The sequence below is a fragment of the Neofelis nebulosa genome, chromosome 3 (assembly GCF_028018385.1).
Source record: "Neofelis nebulosa isolate mNeoNeb1 chromosome 3, mNeoNeb1.pri, whole genome shotgun sequence".
Taxonomy (NCBI): Eukaryota; Metazoa; Chordata; class Mammalia; order Carnivora; family Felidae; genus Neofelis; species Neofelis nebulosa.
The window spans coordinates 116,796,940-116,817,693 of record NC_080784.1 but is presented as its reverse complement, the minus strand read 5'-3'; the positions used below and the strand labels follow the sequence as shown (position 1 = coordinate 116,817,693).

The window sequence follows — 20,754 nt, the reverse complement described above, 5'->3', positions numbered from 1 at the left end:
ACACTATTTATATTTAGGCAGACGTGGGTGGAATCTAAGTGATCAGCAGGACGCGGCGAGCCCAGCGTCCTCGTACTCCGCCATCTTCTCTCTCTCCCACACACAATATTTATAATGTAAGTACCTTGGAATTGCTCTTGTCCCATACTGCTCATCCCAATATGTCCATCTTTCCCAGAAAAGTGTCACATATCCATTTATTTTTCTCTTACCCATTTTTAATTGACATCCCTTTTGACAAACATAAAGTCCATTTGTTCCCTGACTCCATCAGAAAAACAGCAGCCATCACCTATCCCCCTACTCTCAAACCTGGCAAAGATTTTGGTAAATTTTATTTTCAGGAGTTTCTGAAACAAAAAATGAACAAACTTTCCAAATTTAAAATTATATTATCGGGGTGCCTGAATGGCCCTGTCGGTTGAGCGTCCAGCTTCAGCTCAGATCGTGATCTCATGGCTCGTGGGTTTGAGCCCCACATCGGGCTCTGCGCTGACAGCTCTGCTTTGGATTCTGAGTCTCCCTCTCTCTCTCTCTGTCCCTCCCCTGCTCGCTCACTCTTGCTCTCTCTCAAAAATAAACATTTAAAAAATAATAAAAAATAATAAAAAAATAAAATTACATTATAAAAATATGTAACTAAAAATACCACCTCTTATAATACCACAACTCCTACCTACACCATCCTCTCCTGCCCTAGTTGAGAAATCCCACTATCCCAGAAGCCTAGCAGATTAAGTATATATGTTCAACTTTTCTTATTAAGAATATTGAGAATAATAAGTAGAACAATATATGGCCAACTTAAGTGACCTATTTCTTTATATATTCATACCGACATTTGCTTTTAGAGAAGTGTAATAAATTTTATCAAAGTCAACATTCCATATAGCAAAACTCAAATACTCAACTGGTTTATAAAAGAACATTAGGCACAGAAATGATTTTCTTATATAAATGTGCAAATTTTCTTTTCCAGACTATCAAAAACGTACTTATTTTAATAGTACACAAAAATTCTTTAGAAAGTCAAATCCATGATCTACTTTTGTTGGGTAAAAAGACTACCTTCATTCATCTCATGAATTGCATGTTAAAATACCCCTCTCTTCTTTGTACGTTAATCACTCAAATATTAATCTATTTTCTTGAAACTCCCAAATCATAGTGGCTTGCCTCCTGATTTCTCAGCAGTAGGCATCATTTTAAACTCTTCAAGTGACTGGAAAATCTAGAGAGACAAATGAAAAAGGAGGTTCATCCTTCCCATCATTAGATTCTGGTTCTAACGGCTTTCTATCTTAATGGTGCAACTAGTACTCTAAATGCTTCTACCAATATCTATTACTCTGTATGGTATTGAGTCCTGACAAGAGTCACATTTCTGATGTACAATGCAAAAATTACAAATTCTACTTAGATGTTTCATTCTCCAACTTGTAATTATACACAACTTAGAATTACTCTCACACAGTCCTCAGAGTTGAAAGGGAGTTTTGACTGTGGAATCCAAATCCTTCCTTCTGCAAATCAAGAAACTGAGATCTGACATTCAAATTACAAGTTTTTCCAAAGGTCCCCTTTTTCACAAGGAATCTCAGCTGAGTCCTCGAACTAATACAACTCAAATGTAAGAGATGTATTTGTTTAGAACCATAAGCAACCAAACTAATTTTATTTATAAATAATGCTGTCCTGGTTGAGCCCAGCCTTGCGGAGTGGGAGGATTGGGGAGGGGAAACTCTCCCATGGTGGGTGGGAGTAAATCCACCATGGCCCAGATTGCCCCTCTTGCTCCTGCCTGTCAAGCCCGGGGTCCCAAAATTTGCTTTTAAAAAGAGACCAAAGAGCTTGATTTGCTTCTGCCTCTCCACTCTCTCAGCGAGTATTATTTTAAGGAACCAAAGGTGGTAAGGCACTGGAAAACATTTCATGAAGTCCTTTACCAGGGTCAGAGAAGATCAAAACAGGTACCAATTACTGAGCTCTTCCTAATATGCTAGTCACTGCACAAAGTGTTTTATAAATATTATCCCATTTTATATATACAGCACATTGATCAGTTACTATTCCTGTTTTATAAATAAGTACACTGGTAACTTAGAGAGTTTTAGTAACATGTCCAAGGCTGCAAAATGAACAACTCAGAGATCAAGTATTATTCCTGGGCATCTCCAGCCCCCAAATCCATGCATACCTATTCTTACTGAGCCCTTATACCGTGTCAGGCCCTACAGTAAGATGGAACGCCAGCAGAAAAAAATTCTAATTAGCACTGTATTTAGGAAAGAAACAGTGTAGATTACATAATTGCAGGAAACCTCGGAAAACCAGACTAACAGACAATATTAGAACATGATGCTGCTTTAGTAAGAAACCAGAACAGATGCTGAGCAGAGCATCTATAGAAAAATCAGGAGAAAAAAGGGATTATTTTCCACCATGAAAAGCATCCTAAAACACTTATAAAATTTAATGTCTCTGAATTAAATTAGTAACTTCAGTTATCAAGAAACTAAATATAAGCTAAAAATATATAAAATATCAGACTATACAGATCCTCAAAATTATTATTATTTTTTTAGGTTTATTTACTTTTGAGGGAGAGAGAGCGCACACAAGCGGGGAAGGAGCAGAGGGTGGGGGGTGGGGGGGGGGTGGGGGGCAGAAGATCCAAAGCAGACAATGCGGTGACAACAGCAAACTGAATGTGGGACTTGAACTCATGAACCACGAGATCATGACCTGAGCCAAAATCACATGCCCAACCAACTGAACCACCCAGATGCCCCTCAAAATTACTTTCAAAATAAAAATACATCAACAGATTCTAAATGTTTTTGTGCAACAGACCCCACATCTACTTATCCAAAAACCCGAAATCCAATTTTTCCCAGCTTTATTAAGATATAATTAGGGGCGCCTGGGTGGCTCAGTCGGTTGGGCGGCCGACTTCGGCTCAGGTCATGATCTTGCGGTCCCGGAGTTCGAGCCCCGCGTCAGGCTCTGTGCTGACAGCTCAGAGCCTGGAGCCTGTTTCAGATTCTGTGTCTCCCTCTCGCTGACCCTCCCCTGTTCATGCTCTGTCTCTCTCTGTCTCAAAAATAAATAAAACGTTAAAAAAAATTAAAAAAAAAAGATATAATTGACATATGACACTGTGTGAGTTTAAGGTATACAACAGGATATATGTACATTCTGTGAAATTACAATTAGGTAACACATCCCTGTGAAAAATCAAAAACCCCAAACGCCGAGCTTTTAAAACTAATTTAGTCGTAAAACCCGATCAAAACTGACATGAAATTAGTTACGGGCTCTACTGATCCCACTTAGTGTGAAGAGTCATTCACTACAGAAATATTAATGTGCTTTATATCCCAGGAGAATTAGGTAATACATGACCCCAAAGATTCTGGATAAGAGACTGTAAGCCTGTGTTGCACTACTCTAGAAACGTGAATAATATAAATGAGAAGACAAAATTATCAGAGACCCCAGAGAGGATCAAAGTTTATAATTAAAATTTGGGAGTCTATGGCTCCTATAATTAGGCTCAGATCTCAAGAAGTAATGTCCCTTTAGGTTGCTGGAACTCTTAGAAGTGCTTACAGGGAGAACAGATGTATATCCTAACAGACATCCTACTTACACTGCAGATCCTGGTGCGAAGCACAAACTAATTAAAAAAACACACTGGCATCCAGGTGGCAATATGCTCCTACTGTCCCCCACGTAGGGCATCTGCTCATTTACACAGAAACAGTTTCTATTAAGGAGTCATTTACTCATGCATGGATAACTTCCACAGCAAAGAGAAATCGCTACCTCCAACTGTATGTTTCCTCCGAAATTCGGCTGGTTAACCTCATCCAAATGTCTTAAACCAAGGATGTAGCTATTAGCTGCACACATTCACATTCCATAATACATGGGACTTTCAGCACTCTCATGCATTTATTTATCCTTCACAAAAATGGATTTAGTATTTTGTGAGATAGGACAACCACAATTTCCTACAGTCAATGGATACCTCACAAAAATGAAAATGCACGCATATAACACCTTTTCAGCATTAGACAAGTAACTCTTGCTCCACATGCCTCCCCCACCCACCCAATTCCTAAAATGGAATTTAGGAATCAAGCCATTAAATCTTTACAGACTGGAAAATCAGGGACATCCTGTTGATAACCAAACAGGCTTAACAGCTGCTCATTGCTCTAAAAAGCATTTGTGCTAGGGAAACAAATCTGGTACCAATGCCTTCTAAATGACCTACAGAAAATGATTAAAGGAAGAGTCATTGTTTTTATTTTTTTATTATTATTAGTTGGCAAATAAGCATTACTGGCAGACTTTTTCCTGATGTCACTGGAAAAGCTACAAAAAAATGAGTGTTTTTTTAATTACAGAAAAAATTTTCACTTAAGGCTGTGAATAAGCCAAATAAGTCAAACACTCAAGGGGGGGGGGGTGCACTTGCACTTGAGAAAAAGAAATAGTTTTCTTAAGTCACTCAATCTAACAGTTTACACCCTGCCAGGTCGTAAACAGTAAAACATTTAAGGGGTTTAAAATACAAAGGTGTTTACTAGAACTTCTAGTTTGTTCTTTAAAAGTTCAGAAGTTAAAAACTGCCCCTTGCTCAGGTACCAGATCAGTGCTTCCTGACAAGAGCCACACCCCTTAGCTTATAACTAATACTCCAGATAGAGATCTACAAGGCAGATGCAACTTTAAGGTGCTTTTATACTCTTCTAGAAAACGTGAGAGCTCTGTGCAGGCACCTGACTTCTTTGCCCTCCCACCCACTGGCAAAGCACAGGCCCCTTAGGGACTTCCGGGCAGCAAGGAGCTCTGGAGAAGAGAACAGCAGGCCATGGAATCAGGCCACAGTTTCAGCACCACTCTGCAGTCATGCTGGTGAAAGATCTGACTCGCTTTTTGACCTAACTCTAGAGAGGCTCCTCTAAGCCCTCAGTGTCCTTCCATGTACAGCTCATGTGACCCAGCTTTAGCAAAATTCTTGCCAAGTCAGGTTAGCCAAAACTCTCCATCCTCGACATGTGATCAAATTCTTCTTCCTCACCTGCACCCCCCAACCAAGTGATACTGGATCAGGTGGCCTACTTTCAGCAAGAATCCTGCGACATCTGCTTAACTGAAATCATCCCTTGCTCATAACTTCTGATGTTTCCTCTTGGTAATTTTCTATCCACTGACCAGCCCCTCCAACCACCTCCCCACCCTTTCCCCACTACCACCCACTCTGCCCTTTGGCTGTCAATCCCCACTTTAGCAGTATTCAGAAGTGAGCATAGTTTTATACTGGACTCTTTTCCCTATCGCAATAGTTCCTGAATAAAATCTGCTTTTACCACTTTACTGTCCCACTCTTGATGTTCTCTGATGGACCACCATTGCTACTTGGCCTCTCTGAGCTTCAGTAACCTCATCTGTAAAATGAGAACAAAGCTGTCTCATTGAGTTGTTGTGGGGATGAGGTTATACAATGTAGGCAAAGAATCTATTCAGTGTGACAGACACACACCCAGGCACTCAAAAAGTGGTTATTTTCATTGTCTTTTTATTATTTATTTTCATGTTATTTATATATTATCTCAAACACCAAAGGACATTCCAAACCAAAGGACATGAAGTCTGTTCCAGAGGAGGTCACCCCTCCAAAGCTGAAATTCTAGGACTTCACACAGATTGACAAGTGCCCTGAGGTATAGGCAGTTCCCATGATGTGGGGACAGAATCCTAGGGGTGTTGAGAACTTGCAGCAAAGCAGTTTGTTATTGTTTTTAGTAAAGACGGTTGATGTTATTATCATGTGCTGTCACCAACCAGGCAATGTATTAAATGATTTACATCATCCTATCCACTCCTAACAACAACAACAACAACAACAACAACAAAAAGATAGGCAGATATTACTAATACCATGAGGCAGGTATCATAAGAATACAAAGAGCAAGAATACAGATGGACAAAAATATCTCACAACCCACAATTCTAGGCTGTGATGAACAAAAAATAAGTTTGAAAGCCACTGTGTACAAGTTCCTCTTCCAGTGAACCCCAGACAGGGCCATCTGACCTCACTGTTTTGGGACTCTTATAGGATGATTTAAGAATTTATTTCCAAACTCTTTTTCAAAACATATGTGGCCACTTATTTCAAAACATATTTTGGGGTGCCTAGGTGGCTCAGTCAGTTAAGCATCCGATTCTTGGTTTCAGCTCAAGTCATAATCTCATGGTTCATGAGCTCGAGCCCTCCACGGAGCCTGCTTGGGATTTCCTCTCTTTCTTTCTCAAAGTAAATATTTAAAAATATATATTTTAACAATATACCACAAAATTTAAAAAAAAAATTTTGTGGAAGTTATAGTACATGGCCCTGGACCCAGACTATCTATAGACTACTCTGTGATCTAGAAAAGTTTATTAACAGCTCTACCTCAGTTTCCTCATCTGTAAACTGAGAATAATCATACCTACCCTCTTAGTGTTACTAGAAAGAATAAGTTAGCTACTACACATAAAATCCCTGAAATGTTGCCAGGCAAATACAGTAAAAACTCAGTGAAAATGAGCTATTATTATATTCCATTTCTCAATCATTGTATATAAATACAACTCATTTCCCACTTCTCCATTTCCTCTCCAGTAAAACTGGCTCAATAAAAACATTTTTGAGGTTGGCTAAGAAGTAGTAAAGTATTATAAAATGTGAGGCTAAATAGGCTAAAGGAACAAACAGGCTAAAATGGAAGAGAAGAGATAATCATGTATAGTGAGGACATAACTTATTTTCTCACTTGGGAGAGTAGAATGGTACAACCACAAGGGAAAACTGATGCACAGCATGTGCTGAAGATGAACAAATGCATACCCTATGACCCACCAATGCTAGCCCTAGGAATATACCAACACAAATGTCCATGAAAAGACATGCACTTAAAATCCTCATACTAGCACTATTTTTTTTATGTTTGTTTATTTTTGAGAGAGAGCCAGGGGGAGGGGCAGAAAGAGAGGAGGACAGAGAATCTCAAGCAGGCTCCACACCATCAGGGCTTGAACTCACAATCTGTGAGATCATGACCTAAGCCAAAATCAAGAGTTGGATGCTTAATCAACTGAGCCACCTCCAGGATTATTTTTTTTTTTTTAATGAAATTTATTGTCAAATTGGTTTCCATACAACACCCAATTTTTTTTCCAGCATTATTCTTAATAGCAAAGCACTGGCGACTGCCCAAATGCCCACCAACAGAATTGGGTGTAGTCACACACAAGTACGGTAGTACTTAGTGACTATACTAAGAATAACCACACACGATGTGAGTTTCAGAAACACAATGTAAAATGAAAGAAACCAGACACAAAAAAAGTATATACTGTATGATTTCAGTTATAAAAAGGCTGGACTGGATGTTGTGATGCAACACTTGGGTCCCCCCAGGAAAAGAGGACTCTTTCCTAGCTTCTGGGAGAGGGGCCAACACACACCCAGCAGCTGTCAGCCTTCTTCAGAAACTGCCTCTGCAGAAAAGAGCAACAGTGGCCAAGGGCATGCCCCTTCCCTGGGCAGCCAATCACTGGTCAACACAGGGGCGTCAGTGACTATTTCTTCTGCAACATGGAACATCTCTGAGGGCCTTTCCATGACTCCATAGGGTCAAATCAGGCTTCCGCTAAGACTGAATCACAGCTCAACTTTTCCCTCTACCCAACCCCACTCCCTTCCTCTCTCTCCTCTTCCATGAGCGTTGATCCCAGGGGCTCTCCCTAATAAATTTCCTGAACTCTAACCTTGCTCTCAGAGTCTGCTTCCCAGGGTATCCACACTTTGGCACAAGCAAATTGGACCCACGATGTAAGAAGTGAGGATAGCAATGACCACCTGGGGGAAAACAGGGAGGGAACAGAAGGACAGGAAGGACAGCATCTAGGGTGCAGATTAATAGTCTTTGTTTTTTAAAGTCTGGATGCTGGCTGTATAACTGTCCAAATGGGAGAAATTCATTGAACCATACATCTGTAAAACGTGCACTGCTTCCTACGTATGCTACACTTAAATATGAGGTTCAAATAAAATAAGACAAACTAGAAAACGACCTGGAACAGACCCTTTAAAGAACATTTAGTCCGACCTCCCTGTGCACCAGTTAAATAATCATTTATTGTGCATTTAAATGTAACCCAGAGAAGTCCAAAGAAGCCTAACCTGAGATTACAAACCAACCAGTGGCAAACCACAACCATGCCTGGATCCCCCGGCAGCAGGCTTGTAGTGTCTTCACCAGACAATGCCCCGACGGGTAGCCACAGGAGTCAAATCTGAGGCCAAGGAAGGGCCTGCTGCAGCCAGCTCACCAACAAGTCAGCTATGTTTGCCAAAAACTCAACCCTTAGATAAGCCAAAATGCTAGCTTGCACCCCAAATGTACCTTTACATACCTTCACCTTTGAATCTTCCATAAGAAACAGCCCAGGTTCTGAAATCAGATGTAAAAACCTTTCCGATGCAGACAAAACAACATGCTTCCATCCTCTATCGTGTTCTCTCAAGAAAGCGTAATCTGTTTTTACCATAGCTGGCTGTTTTTACTACTTATCCTCTCAGCCTCCCCTTTTTAAAAGCAATTTTTGGTTTATTTAAAATGTCATCTCTCTTCCCCTTTTACATAAGGACAAAGAAACGAAACACAAAGAGGACAAAATATATCCTGAATTGGGATGGTAAAGCCCTTCCCTTTCCTAGGTAGCCTATTCCTGACGCTGGTCACTTGGGTCACTCCCATTTTCAAAACCACTCATCCAAACTCCACAGAATTTCAGACCAAATGATTCCTTTAACATGATGATGAAGACAGCACCAAAGGAAAGGGTGTGGAACTACTGGAACAAAATTCATTACTTTTTCTCAAAAACAATTTAGTCACTCTTTGAGATATAAGAACTAAAGGTCGCAGTGGTCTCTAGGAAACTTAAAGGGTGATCACTGCTCCATTTTCATGAACGTTTGATACCAACAAAGAGAGAAGAATATGAGGAGTTTTATCTACTGAAGTTCCAATGCATTATTTACATTGGATCTAAGAAGAGAGTCAAACACATTTTAATCTTTCAGCTTTTTTATTATGACTGTTTTATCTTTGTCAGTTTTTCTTGGATAAAGAGTAAGAGTGTACAACCCCGCAACTAAGTTCCAATGAAAATTTTTAGGCTTGAGCCTAAACAGCCAAACACGCTTGGATTTCCTAAACGTTTTTGGAGGAAGACATCACAGAATATACACAAATTATTTAGATCTTTTTTAAAAGGGTTTGCCTCCCAAGTAAATATAAATAAATTGATCTCCTTTCAAGGGCTGAAAAACAGTGCAACAATAATGTGCACTTCATCTTGAAAATTCAACAAGAAGCTGGCTAGGAATTTGCCACATACTGTTTCTTAGGTCATTCACTGATTTTTTTATCCATTCAACAAAATTTTTTTTGAATGCCTATTCTGCCTTGAAGCAAAAACCTGATTAAGTACTCTTCTATATGTATGCTCATAAAAAGATCTCAAAACATTCTTTTTGCCCACTGAAGAGAACTCCAGAACCCTCCTCCCACCCAATATCCAGAAGTAATTTTGGGGCGCCTGGATAGCTCAGTCAGTTAAGTGTCTGACTCTTGCTTCGGCTCAGGTCATGATCTCACAGTTTAGGAGTTCGAGCCCTGCATCAGGCTCTGCGCTGTCAGTGCAGAGCCTGGTTTGGATTCTGTCTCTCCCTCTCTCTCTGACCCTCCCTGGCTCATTCTCTCTCTCTCTCTCAAAATAAATAAATTAACTTAAAATAATTTTTTTTTAAAAAGTAATTTACTTCCTGACTCTATTCTGCTCCAGTCTTTTATAAACAGATGAAGAATGTTTTCTGAGAATTTTTTAAAAGGTACCATGCTTACCTCCCCACTAAAATACCTGTGGCCCTTCCAAAATTTAGAAGCTACAAAAATCAGGCCAAATCTGTTTCCAGGGAAGAATGACAGTACTTTGTTAAAGAACTAAGATGGGTATTATCAGAGCTCAGTCTGTAACCTAGCCAACAGTTTTAAGGGGTACCTCTGTCACACCTTCCCAAGCTCACTGAGCCATCTGTCTGCAGGGAATGTTCCCTCCTTCACAAAACTGGGACCAAAAGCCACAATAAGAGCAAGAGAAGTCTCTGTCTTCTTGTTCACAAAAAGCCTGCTTTTCTGGGGCCACCTCTAAAGAACATTCCCAACAGAGCATGAGAGTACTCCAGGCAATGACTGGAGCAGACCAACAGATCAGAGAAATATCCACTCTAGCTGTATTAGTAAATGTGATTTCAACTGTGCTGCAGTTCAAATCTTAAAAGCAGTCTACCTCAGTTGGCCCAGCGTACATCATGGGAGATGGGAAGATGGCCACCACTGTTGTTTCTGGATTCAGGACTCCTTCTTCCAGTACTGCAGCATGCTGCTTCATACGCCACATCAAAGGGACATCATCATCCTTGGTCCAACCCCCAAGAGGGTGAAGGAGAAGGACAGGGCGCCGATAGCCCCTCTCTAGAAGTTGTTTATGGGTATCCTGCATTAACAGAGCATGTCCATTGTGCACTGGGTTGCGTAATTGAAATGCAAAGACAGCATCTGAAAAGAGAATTTCCAGAGTCAAGAATAGTACTTTTCTAACAGATTACCTTCCAAAGGATAAGCAATTCTTCCTAAAGCTTGATGCTTAGGATTAAACAAACATACATGCCCACAATCAGAGACTAGTGAAAAACATATACTGCTTTGACCTTTTACTCCAAGGCAACTTGACCTCTACTTCTGCTATGTTTTTACTTTACAAATTTTACATGCCTGAGGATGTGTAATAGAATGGTCATGGATTTACAACAATTGCTTTCTGCATTCACGGGGAACGAGAATAATCACCAGACTTTCTGGTCCCAACATCCTGGTTCAGCTGCTCACAATGGATATAATTTCTTGGCCTATGCCGTAATTACCCACCAGGTCAATCCCTCCATAGTACCTAAGACACTGCATTATTAAAAGGAGACAGGAAGGTAGAAAAATTTATAGTTTAAAGAAGTTACTTACTACCCAAATGTGCTCATATACACTGATTAACTTTGCTTGACTAGAACCCTATGTTGTTTTGTGATGCCAGGTCTAGATTTTGTATTACAGTTTTTAGCAACAACACTATCCCTCACAAGAGCCATTGCTATCACCCAAGCAATGAAAACTCCTAGACTAATTCTGCTTACAACCCTGGCTTTACTCCCACATGGAGCTTGCTAACAGGCTATGTTCTTACAAGCATGGTTCTTTGGAGTCCTGGAGAAATTTCACAGAACAGAGTGGTGAACCCAGTTAGAAGAGCTGTGTGTTTTACTGCCCTCACAACATGTGGTAGAGCATCAAGCCATGTTGGTCCAAGCCTGAATCAAAAGAATATCTTCCCCTCTTCTAACAACTGTAAGCCAAATCATACAATGTCTTCCCCAATCTGTTCTGAATTCTGTCTTCTATCATGATGACAAAAGGCCACAGGAGGAAATTTGTGGCACCTTACCTGACCAGCGCGGGGGGGGGGGGAGGTGCACACATCCTGTGATATTCCAAGATTTACAGCATTATTGTTATGCTTTGAAGTTGTTAGGTTACCTTTTATACATGAACAAGGCTTGTTTTCACCCATGAAATAGCTGATACAAGGTACAAAGAATAAGAAAGTCTTGATACAAATATATGAGCATTTAAAACTATTCTGCCTTAAGGAATGGGAAGAGGGTACACACCTGAAAGTTTTTCTATCCTGAATTCACTTCAAATTTTGTTTTATATATGGATATAAAAAGATCCCCAAACATCCCTTTGACCATTAAGTAAAACTCCAGAATTCCTCCTACTCTGGGAGCAAGAAGCAATTTTACCTCCTGACTCTATTGCATATACTCTAGTCCTTCATAAAAGGACAAATGAAGAATGTATATATTTCCCCACTTAGGAGATTACTTCCTGACCTTACCCACTCTGATTCTGGCCTACGTCTGGTCACTCACCTCTCTCCTCTCTTCCCTTCACTTTATGCTGCCCATTCTTTATAAACAGTCTGATCTCAACAAACACACTTAGTAAGCATCCGTGAATCCTCCTCCTGGGCCAATGGGAGTCATTGCACTGATAGGGAGCTGGGGGAGACTCCAGACTCACACCTCAGGGAGTGGGGAGGACTCTGGGCCAGCACAAGCCTGCAGCACCACGGCCCAGGAGACCACCTGTTTGGGAGACTGCTTACATACAGCAAGGGAGAGCAAATACGTAAATATAGTAAGGATAATGGGAGCCAGGATTCATAACTGTAGGAGATGGTGGTGCCTGGGTGGCTCAGTTGGTTGAGAGTCTGACTTTGGCTCAGATCATGATCTCACGGTTTGTGGGTTCAAGCCTGCATCAGGCTCGCTGCTGTCAGCCCAGAGCCTGCTTCGGAACCTCTGTCTCCCTCCCTCTCTCTGCCCCTCCCCGACTATTAAATTAAAAACATTAAAACAAAAAACTGTTGGAGATGGAAGGCATAAATACGGAAAGGAGAAAGGCTAGAATAGACTATGTGGTACTGAATTAGGACTGAAAGTATCGGCATGAGCTCATGGTCTTCACCTATAAATGTGTGGGGTTGTGTGTGTGTGTGTGCGCATATACATATACACACCTCTTAGTTCTGTCCACTGAAAGGTCCTGCAAGCAACCACTACCCAAGGACAATGAGCAAAACAAAAGCACAAATTTTCTATTCTAAATACCACTGGCAAAATGGCTGATTCTAGGGCTAGGGCAAGGCAAGTACAACATGAGCTGGAACATCTTGTGTGTCATAAAGAAAGGAAGTGCTCAGAAAATGAGTGGGTAGAGCAACCAGTATGACCCAATGACTAACCCCAATGGCCAACCCAGGACAAGTTAAACACCAACGTAAATAATAATGCTAATGAAAGTAATGAATTGTAACCTACTGACTAAAACAGGAATATGTGAGTCCATAAAGAATAAAATAAACAAGGGGCACCGCGTGGCTCAGTCAGTTAAGCATCCGACTTCGGCTCAGGTCATGATCTCACGGTCTGTGAGTTCGAGCCCTGCATCAGGCTCTGTGCTGACAACTTAGAGCCTGGAGCCTGCTTCAGATTCTGTGTCTTCCTCTCTCTCTACCGCTCCCCCGCTCATCCTCCCTCTCTCAAAAATAAATAAACATTAAAAAAAAGTTAAGAATAAAATAAATGAATAAACCAATGGGAGAGAATGGAATACTCTACCTTATGGCAGAAGGTCAACAAACAAATGTAGGAAGAATAACAATTAGAAAACTCACCGTTTGGCAGTATCTGGTTTTTGTTTGTTTTGTTACTTTCTATAATTTATTTATTTTTATAATTTACATCCAAGTTCATTAGCACATGGTGCAACAATGATTTCAGGAGTAGATTCCTTAAGCCCCTTACCCATTTAGCCCATCCTCCCCTCCCACAACCCCTCCAGCAACCCTCTGTTTATTCTCTGTATTTAAGAGTCTCTTAATGTTTTATGCCCCTCCATGCTTTTATATTATTTTTGCTTCCCTTAAAACTAGTGGGTAAAAGTTTGATAATAGGATATTTATAGTTTCAAAATCTCTCTCCAAAAATACTTCTTAGTAAGTACAAAATTTGTTAACTTTACAGCAGGAAAACCTGGCAAACAATCTTAAACAAGAGAGAAATGTAAATTTTTTTTAAAAGTTAATCTTAAAAAAAAAAGTTTAGGACCAATCAAAATTGTGAGCCACCAAATATGATGCACTGAGAACTCACAAATGCTTCCAGTAGGATCTCTGACAAAATTGTATAACCTGAATCTAATTGTGGAGAAACAGCAGATAAATCCAAACGACAGACATTCCACAAAATAAATGATAGGTACTCTTAAAAAATGTCAAGGTCATAAAAGACACAATTCCAGACTGAAGTAGACTAAAGAGACATGACTGAGTCCTGAACCAGAAAGGAAAGGTGGCAAAGAAAAAACATGATTGCTGTTGTTGGTTTGCTCTAAAGGACCTTCTTAAGACAATGGCAGCATTTGAACAGAGTATATGGGCTTGACAGTGTTACATCAATATTCTTTGCCAGAGTTTGACAAGCATGCTATGGTTAGGCAGGAGATTGGAATTTTTAGGAAAGGCATGTAGACATACTAAGGGGTAATGAGGCATCCCCTCACGTCTACAACTTTCAGGGAAAGTGAGAACAACAAAGCAAATAAAGTATAATGTTAGTAGCTGTGGATTCTGGCTGAATGTACAGGAATTCCTGATACTATTTTTGTAATTTTTCTATACATCTAAAATTATTTCAAAACAAAAAGTTAAAAAAACGTAAAAAATTATGACAAGAGACATATGAAGCAAATACAATGTGTGGACCTTATTTACATTCCGATTCAAACAATTAAAAAAAGTGACTACAAGGAGGAGCACTGGGTGGCTCCATCAGTTAAACACTAGACTCTTTTGGGGGGGGGGGGCATTTTATTTATTTTGAGAGAGACACATACAACGCAAGTAGGGGAGGAGCAGAGAGAGGCAGAGAGAGTGAATCCCAAGCAGGTCCTGACCTGGGGCTCATACTCACAAAACTGTGAGACCATGACCTGAGCCAAAACCAAGAGTAAGACGCTTAACTGACTAAGCCACCCAGGCGCCCTAAACATCTGACTCTGGATTTCGGCTCAGGTCATGATCTCACAGTTTGTGAGATCAAGCCCCACTCTGGGCGCAGTGCATAGCCCCAGAGCCTGCTTGGGATTCTCTCTGCCCCTCCCCCACCTGCGCACACACACACACACACACACACACACACACACACACACTCTTTGTCTCTCAAAATAAATGAACTTTAAAAAAAATTTCAAATTTGGGGTGCCTGAGTGGCTCAGTCAGTTGAGCATCCAACTTCAGCTCAGGTCGTGATCTCACAGCATGAGTTCGAGTCCCACGTCGGGCTCTGTGCTGACAGCTCAGAGCCTGAAGCCTGCTTCAGATTCTGTCTCCGTCTCTCTTTGCCCCTCCCCTGCTTGCGCTTGCTCTCTCTCTCTAATATAAATAAACATTAAAAAAAAAAAAAAAAAAAAAAAAAAAAAAACCTTTGGGGACACCTGGGTGGCTCAATCGGTTAAGTGTCTGATTTCAGCTCAGGTCATGATCTCATGGTTTGTGAGTTCGAGTCCTGTGTCAGACTTTGTGCTGTCAGTTCAGAGCCTGGAGCCTGCTTCGGATTCTGTGTCTCCCTGTGTCTCTCTGCCCCTCCCCCGTTCACACTGTCTCTGTCTCTCAAAAAATGAATAAACGTTAAAAAAAATGTTTTTAATTAAAAAAAACCTTTTAATTAAAAAATTTAAATAAATAAATAAATAAATAAATATTCCTGGCAAGAAACTAAACCCACTGTTCTACTGGTGGCTCAAGGTCCACACCAACATAAACTCACACTGTCAGATGGTGTTTGCAAGATGAGGGTGCGTTAGCACTGTGCTCATTAGCTTCTGTCCTCCTTAATCAGGAACAGGCATCTATCTTTGAATAGGGCCCCTGGGTGATATATCTCAGGTATGACCACTACATGCCTAGACTTCAATCAGATCAAATCTGATTTTGTAAAATCACCATTTGGCAGGATTATTTATACGACAGGATGTGCAAAAGGAAACATATAGAATAAACGGTCTCAAAGACACATATTTCACAGATCCTTATAATTTATTATCTATGCAGGCTTTCTTTCCAAAAAGAATTAATCTAGCTCCACACTGAACATTTAACAGATAAAGTTAAGACAGATGACTCAGTAAAAATGCGTTAGCAGCATATGAAGGACTTTACTGCCAACATTTCTTCCAGGTAGAATTATTTCCTTACTATGTGCTCCTCAGAAATCCAATGACCGACCATTTGATCTGTCTGCCCATTTTTTCTTGCCAATATTACCAGGTCTCTCCTAAACTTCTAGTCAATCTCTTCTAACTACTTATCAATGAATTACACAAATGGTTTGAGCTGTTAGTTGCAGGCTGTATTTTCATCCCTACCATCATGTGGTTTGTCCACTAGAGAACTTACCTGGATGAACAATATAATAGGAATACCTGATCCATTGGGAGCTGACACCCCAGGATATTGTCCCAACTAACACAACCCCATGCATCACTATTCAATTTTCCTCCATCAATTTTCCATCAAGGATGGAAAAAAAATTATGAGCCACTATGGACCTGGGGCCACTAATACTTATAGCAACTGTCATTATTGCCTCACATCCTCATCCTCATTTTCTAAAGGACAATGATTTTCCTAACTGTCACACACAATGAGTGTCAAATATTTGCCTTTCTACTTGTAATTCTTTATGGCTTAGTTTAAGACTGTTTTAACTGTGTTTGAAAATGGGAGATGATCTACAAGATGGCTCAAATTTAATATTTATACTTCTGATTTCCATCTCTTTCTAGACCTGTCTCCATGTTCCTGGAAAAAGACCAGGAATTCTATAATCTTGACTTCTAGGAAGTACACTGTGAAGCTGCTGACACCACTCATAAAAGCAAACTTTTTCTGTAAAAAGCCAGAGTGAATCGTTTAGGCTTCACAGGCCATGGGGGACTCTGCTGTAACTATGCCAACCCTGCCAAAGTGGTGCAAAAACAGCCACAGACGATGGATAACCAGTGAGTATGGCTGTTTTCCAATAAAACTTTATTCACAAAAACTGGCAGCAGGCCAGATTTGGCCCGCAGACTGCTGTTGACTGACCTCCGATAGACAAATGCAATGTGGCTGAGAAGTCTACAGAGCACCGCAACCAAGCTGACTGGTGTGAGCCAAAGTGTTAAGAGAGGAAAGCAGAGACGTGTCTGGGGAACAGAGAAGCATTCACTTTGCCAAAGGTGGATATAAAACCTGGCATAAGATTATTACGTAGAATTTCGAATGCCAGGTTAGGAAGGATGCAGCGTACTCAACAGGGGCTGTGACTCAATCAGTCATGTTTTATAGAAAAGGGGTCTCCACAGGACTGTGCGGGATTGACGTCGGAGAAGGTATAGCAAGAAGAGAGACCACAGAATTAGAAGACTGCTGCTGAGGAGCATGTTCCCACACTTCCATGTAAAATAAAACTTCCACCAACTCTTCCTCACGCTTCATTTATTCCTCCCCCAGGATTCTGACAGGCTCGTCTGACAGACACAACCTACGCCCTGGGGAATGGAGTCACACTGTGGCAACAGTGAAGACAGGCGAACCCCTTCCCTCAGACCTCTCCCCATCCCGCACCCCCCATGCTTGAGGTCACCGAGCGCTCCATGTCAGTGGCTCCTGAATCTCCATTCTCTGACTACAACTCTCCCCTGAGCTCCAGATGGTCTCCCCGGCTGCCTCCTAGCACTCCACAGGCACCTGAGTCTCCACTCCTGCCGACCTCCCTGCAGGCTCTGTTCCCGCCCTCCTGCACCACGTGCAGTCAATCAGTGATCACGCTGTCCCCAGATCTCAGCTCCACTTGCTCCATTACAGCTGCACACATCAGCCTTCGCTGCCCCTTCACCAGACTCGCCTACGAACTGGTCCCCCTCCCCCATCCAGACTCTGTGCACCTGCCAGGGCAGCGAGAGGCAGGGAAGAAACCAGTTTGGGGACAGGACAGAAATTCTGTTTTAGAGATGCCTTCCTGAGGTAACAATGGTGAAACTGGTCCTACGCCCAGGAGCTTACAATCTAGTCAGAGGAGGAGAAGCAAACATTCACTAATCAGAGGAGAAGTGTATGATAAAAGGAATATAGGTCCTTCAACTCCAAAAGGACTGATTATATCTTTGTCTTCAGAAGATATGCCTGGTGACAGTGTGAAAGATCAAGCGACGGAAGAAAAGAATGGGACTGGATCCATTTACTTAACCAATTCTTTCCCGTTGTTACTTAGTGAATATGAAACTCCTGCCAACTCCAATAGACACTTTCTTGTTTTAAAGGGTCCTGATCTGGGGTGCCTAGGTGGCTCAGTGGGTTCGGCTCAGGTCATGCTCTCACATTCATGAGTTTGAGCCCCGTGTCAGGCTCTGTGCTGACATCTCAGAGCCTGGAGCCTGCTTGAGAGAGAGAGAGAGAGACAGAGAGAGAGAGAGAGTGTGTGTGTGTGTGTCTCTCTCTCTCTCTCTCTCTGCCCCTCCCTTGCTCATGGTCTGTCTCTCTCTCAAAAATAAACATTAAATTTTTTTAATAAATAAATAAGTAATAAAGTGTCCCAACCTCTCCACTGCTTCTGACAAAAAAAACACCATCCCCACGGCCTTCACAGTCTCAGGGCCTGCCAACCATGGCACCAACCTTTTCTAATTCATCTTCCCCTTGACCCTTTTAAGTAAAAACCATGAAACACTAAGGAAATTTGGGGGGAAAAATTGCCTACAAATGCACTATCCTAACATAGCTGTTTTTGGTTGTTTTGCACAATCCCCTAGTTTCTCTCTATACATACATTTTTTTTTTTTTTTTACAAAGTTGTAATCAGATGTGCATGTTTTTTATTCTGTGTGGCCATTTCGGACTGATCACTTGTTTCTGACATCCTGTAGTCCTCTCAGAGCAATAGGTTCATTGCTGTGTCCTATGAAGTGCTTTCTTTGCATACTCATTCGAGAAACTCACCCCTTCGCCTGGATTCAATTATTGTGTGCACACAGATGGCTTCTGTTAGCTGCATCTCTAATTCTGACCATCCAATTCATCAGTTATAGAGACTTATTACTGAAAGCATTTCAATACATAATGTTCACTGCTGTCCCCTCTCCTGTCAATCCTTCCACCTTCACTATTACTCAAGCCAAACACAGGTCTGGCCCCCAAAACCTATTCCTTCTTATTTGATGTCTACATAAAGGGACAACCCAGTAAAGCAAGTTCTCTCCCCTTCCCTCTAGTCCAGGAGCCAACACACTAGAAAACAAGTACAGTCTGATCCCTTTCCTTCCAGCAGGTGGGAGGGGAGGAACACAGGAAAAGGTTCTCCTTAGCACGTGCTGACTTGTGACAGGGAAAGGAAATGACAACCACTAGCTCCTCCTGGTGGTGGGAAGAGCATGAGCACTGACCCCCGGATTCACGTAGGAGGACGCAGGGTTGCAAATGCCACTGGGCGCAAAGAACCTGGCTCTGACCCTGCTCTGTGGCTTCTTAGCCCAGTGCCCACAGACAACTTCAGTTCTGGCAGCAAGGCTGTTCCGAGCAACAGATGAGGTGAGGAGCGTGAAGTGCTCCTGACTCCCAGTCACCCTTCCCCCAGATATCTCCAAACAGTGTTTGCTGCCCAGCCCACAGTCAGAGCCTTGGTATGCATCCCAACCACTAAACCCAGAATTACAACATCTTCCTGCTTCCCTCCTTTCAACTTCTTCTCTGTAAAACTGTCCTACATGCAGCACTAATTAATAAGTCTCTCCCAGTCCCACTCGAGCTTTATTATCAGCCACTTTACCCCAAAGCTCTAATAATAGGCATTTCTGATTTTCCCTAAGTCACTATAGCAGCTGAACAAGAGTACGGACAGTAGTTCTAGAGTTATTAGGGAAGGTTGTGTGTTTAATGTTTGTTTTTGTGGGAGCTTTTCTGAAGAGAGTTGCAAGTAAGAAAAAGTTTGGTTTTTCTTCCTTCCTCTGGACCATCATAAATTACTGATCTTTCTTTCACTTAAACTGCTTAGAAGGGGGAAAAGGAATCAATAAGACAGGGCACTTGAGTAAACATGAACATATTAGTTAGCATTTTTCACAAAGTGATACTCTTATACCCCAAAGTATGGCAGCAATAAATTGTTTTCCATTCTCAAGCCTAGAAATGCTTTCAAATTATAGTAAAAAAAAAAAAAAAAATTGAATGTATTGCCAATTGGGCTCTGTCCTACTTGTTCTCCATTCTCCTTCCTGCCTAGTCTGTTGTGTGTCCATGTGTGTATCTGTGTGTCAGGCCATGGGGGCTGTACTCCTGCCTCCATGATGTGGGAGACATTAACAGACAACCAGAGAACAGAGAAAGTTTGTGGGGGGCTCCTGCCCCAGCACCATTCTGCCTCAGCACTGTGATTCTGGCCTCCGTCCCCCTACAACCGGGGGGTGAGTAAAGGGATTCTGGTGACAGCCCCTCCTCACAGCTCAGTTCCTTTCACCCAGCTTCAGAAACACAGTCTCCTTCCAGCTGCCTCAGGAGGGGTAACACTACACCAAGCTGCTAATCATTGAAGGCCTCAAGATTCCTCCTGGGTTCCCTTAACCCTGACCACCCTTCTTCAAATACTCACTTTGTTAAATTATGTTGACAGCCTCATCTGAGTGTGCCTTGACCTGACTGACAGAGGCTCCCTGCACCCAACATCGAATTACGGTATCTCCAGTTCGCTGTCATTTATGGTCCAGAAAGTCTAGTGCCTTCACACTATCTGCTTCTGCCTCAGCCTTCTCATGTATTGTTCCCAGTTTTGTGTAAAATATCCACCTGCCGTCTCCATCCATTCATTTAAAATATAGTTTGTAGTTCAACAACTCTACAAAGCTTTCCCAGATTTCTTCAACACTGTGATACTATACTAGCCTGGAAGGAGTTATGTCAACTTTTTCTTATTGG

At 41.6% G+C, this 20,754-nt stretch overlaps 1 protein-coding gene across 3 annotated transcripts in view; it reads right to left on the bottom strand.

Moving 5' to 3' along the window:
* The window catches only part of PAPSS1 (3'-phosphoadenosine 5'-phosphosulfate synthase 1), a 104,960-nt gene that overhangs the window by 22,996 nt on the left and 61,210 nt on the right, over positions 1-20,754 (bottom strand). For all 3 annotated transcript variants that reach the window (XM_058721718.1, XM_058721717.1, XM_058721719.1), the window contains exon 10: positions 10,420-10,688. In XM_058721718.1, the coding sequence (XP_058577701.1) occupies positions 10,420-10,688 (269 nt within the window). The remainder of the gene's footprint in view (positions 1-10,419; positions 10,689-20,754) is intronic.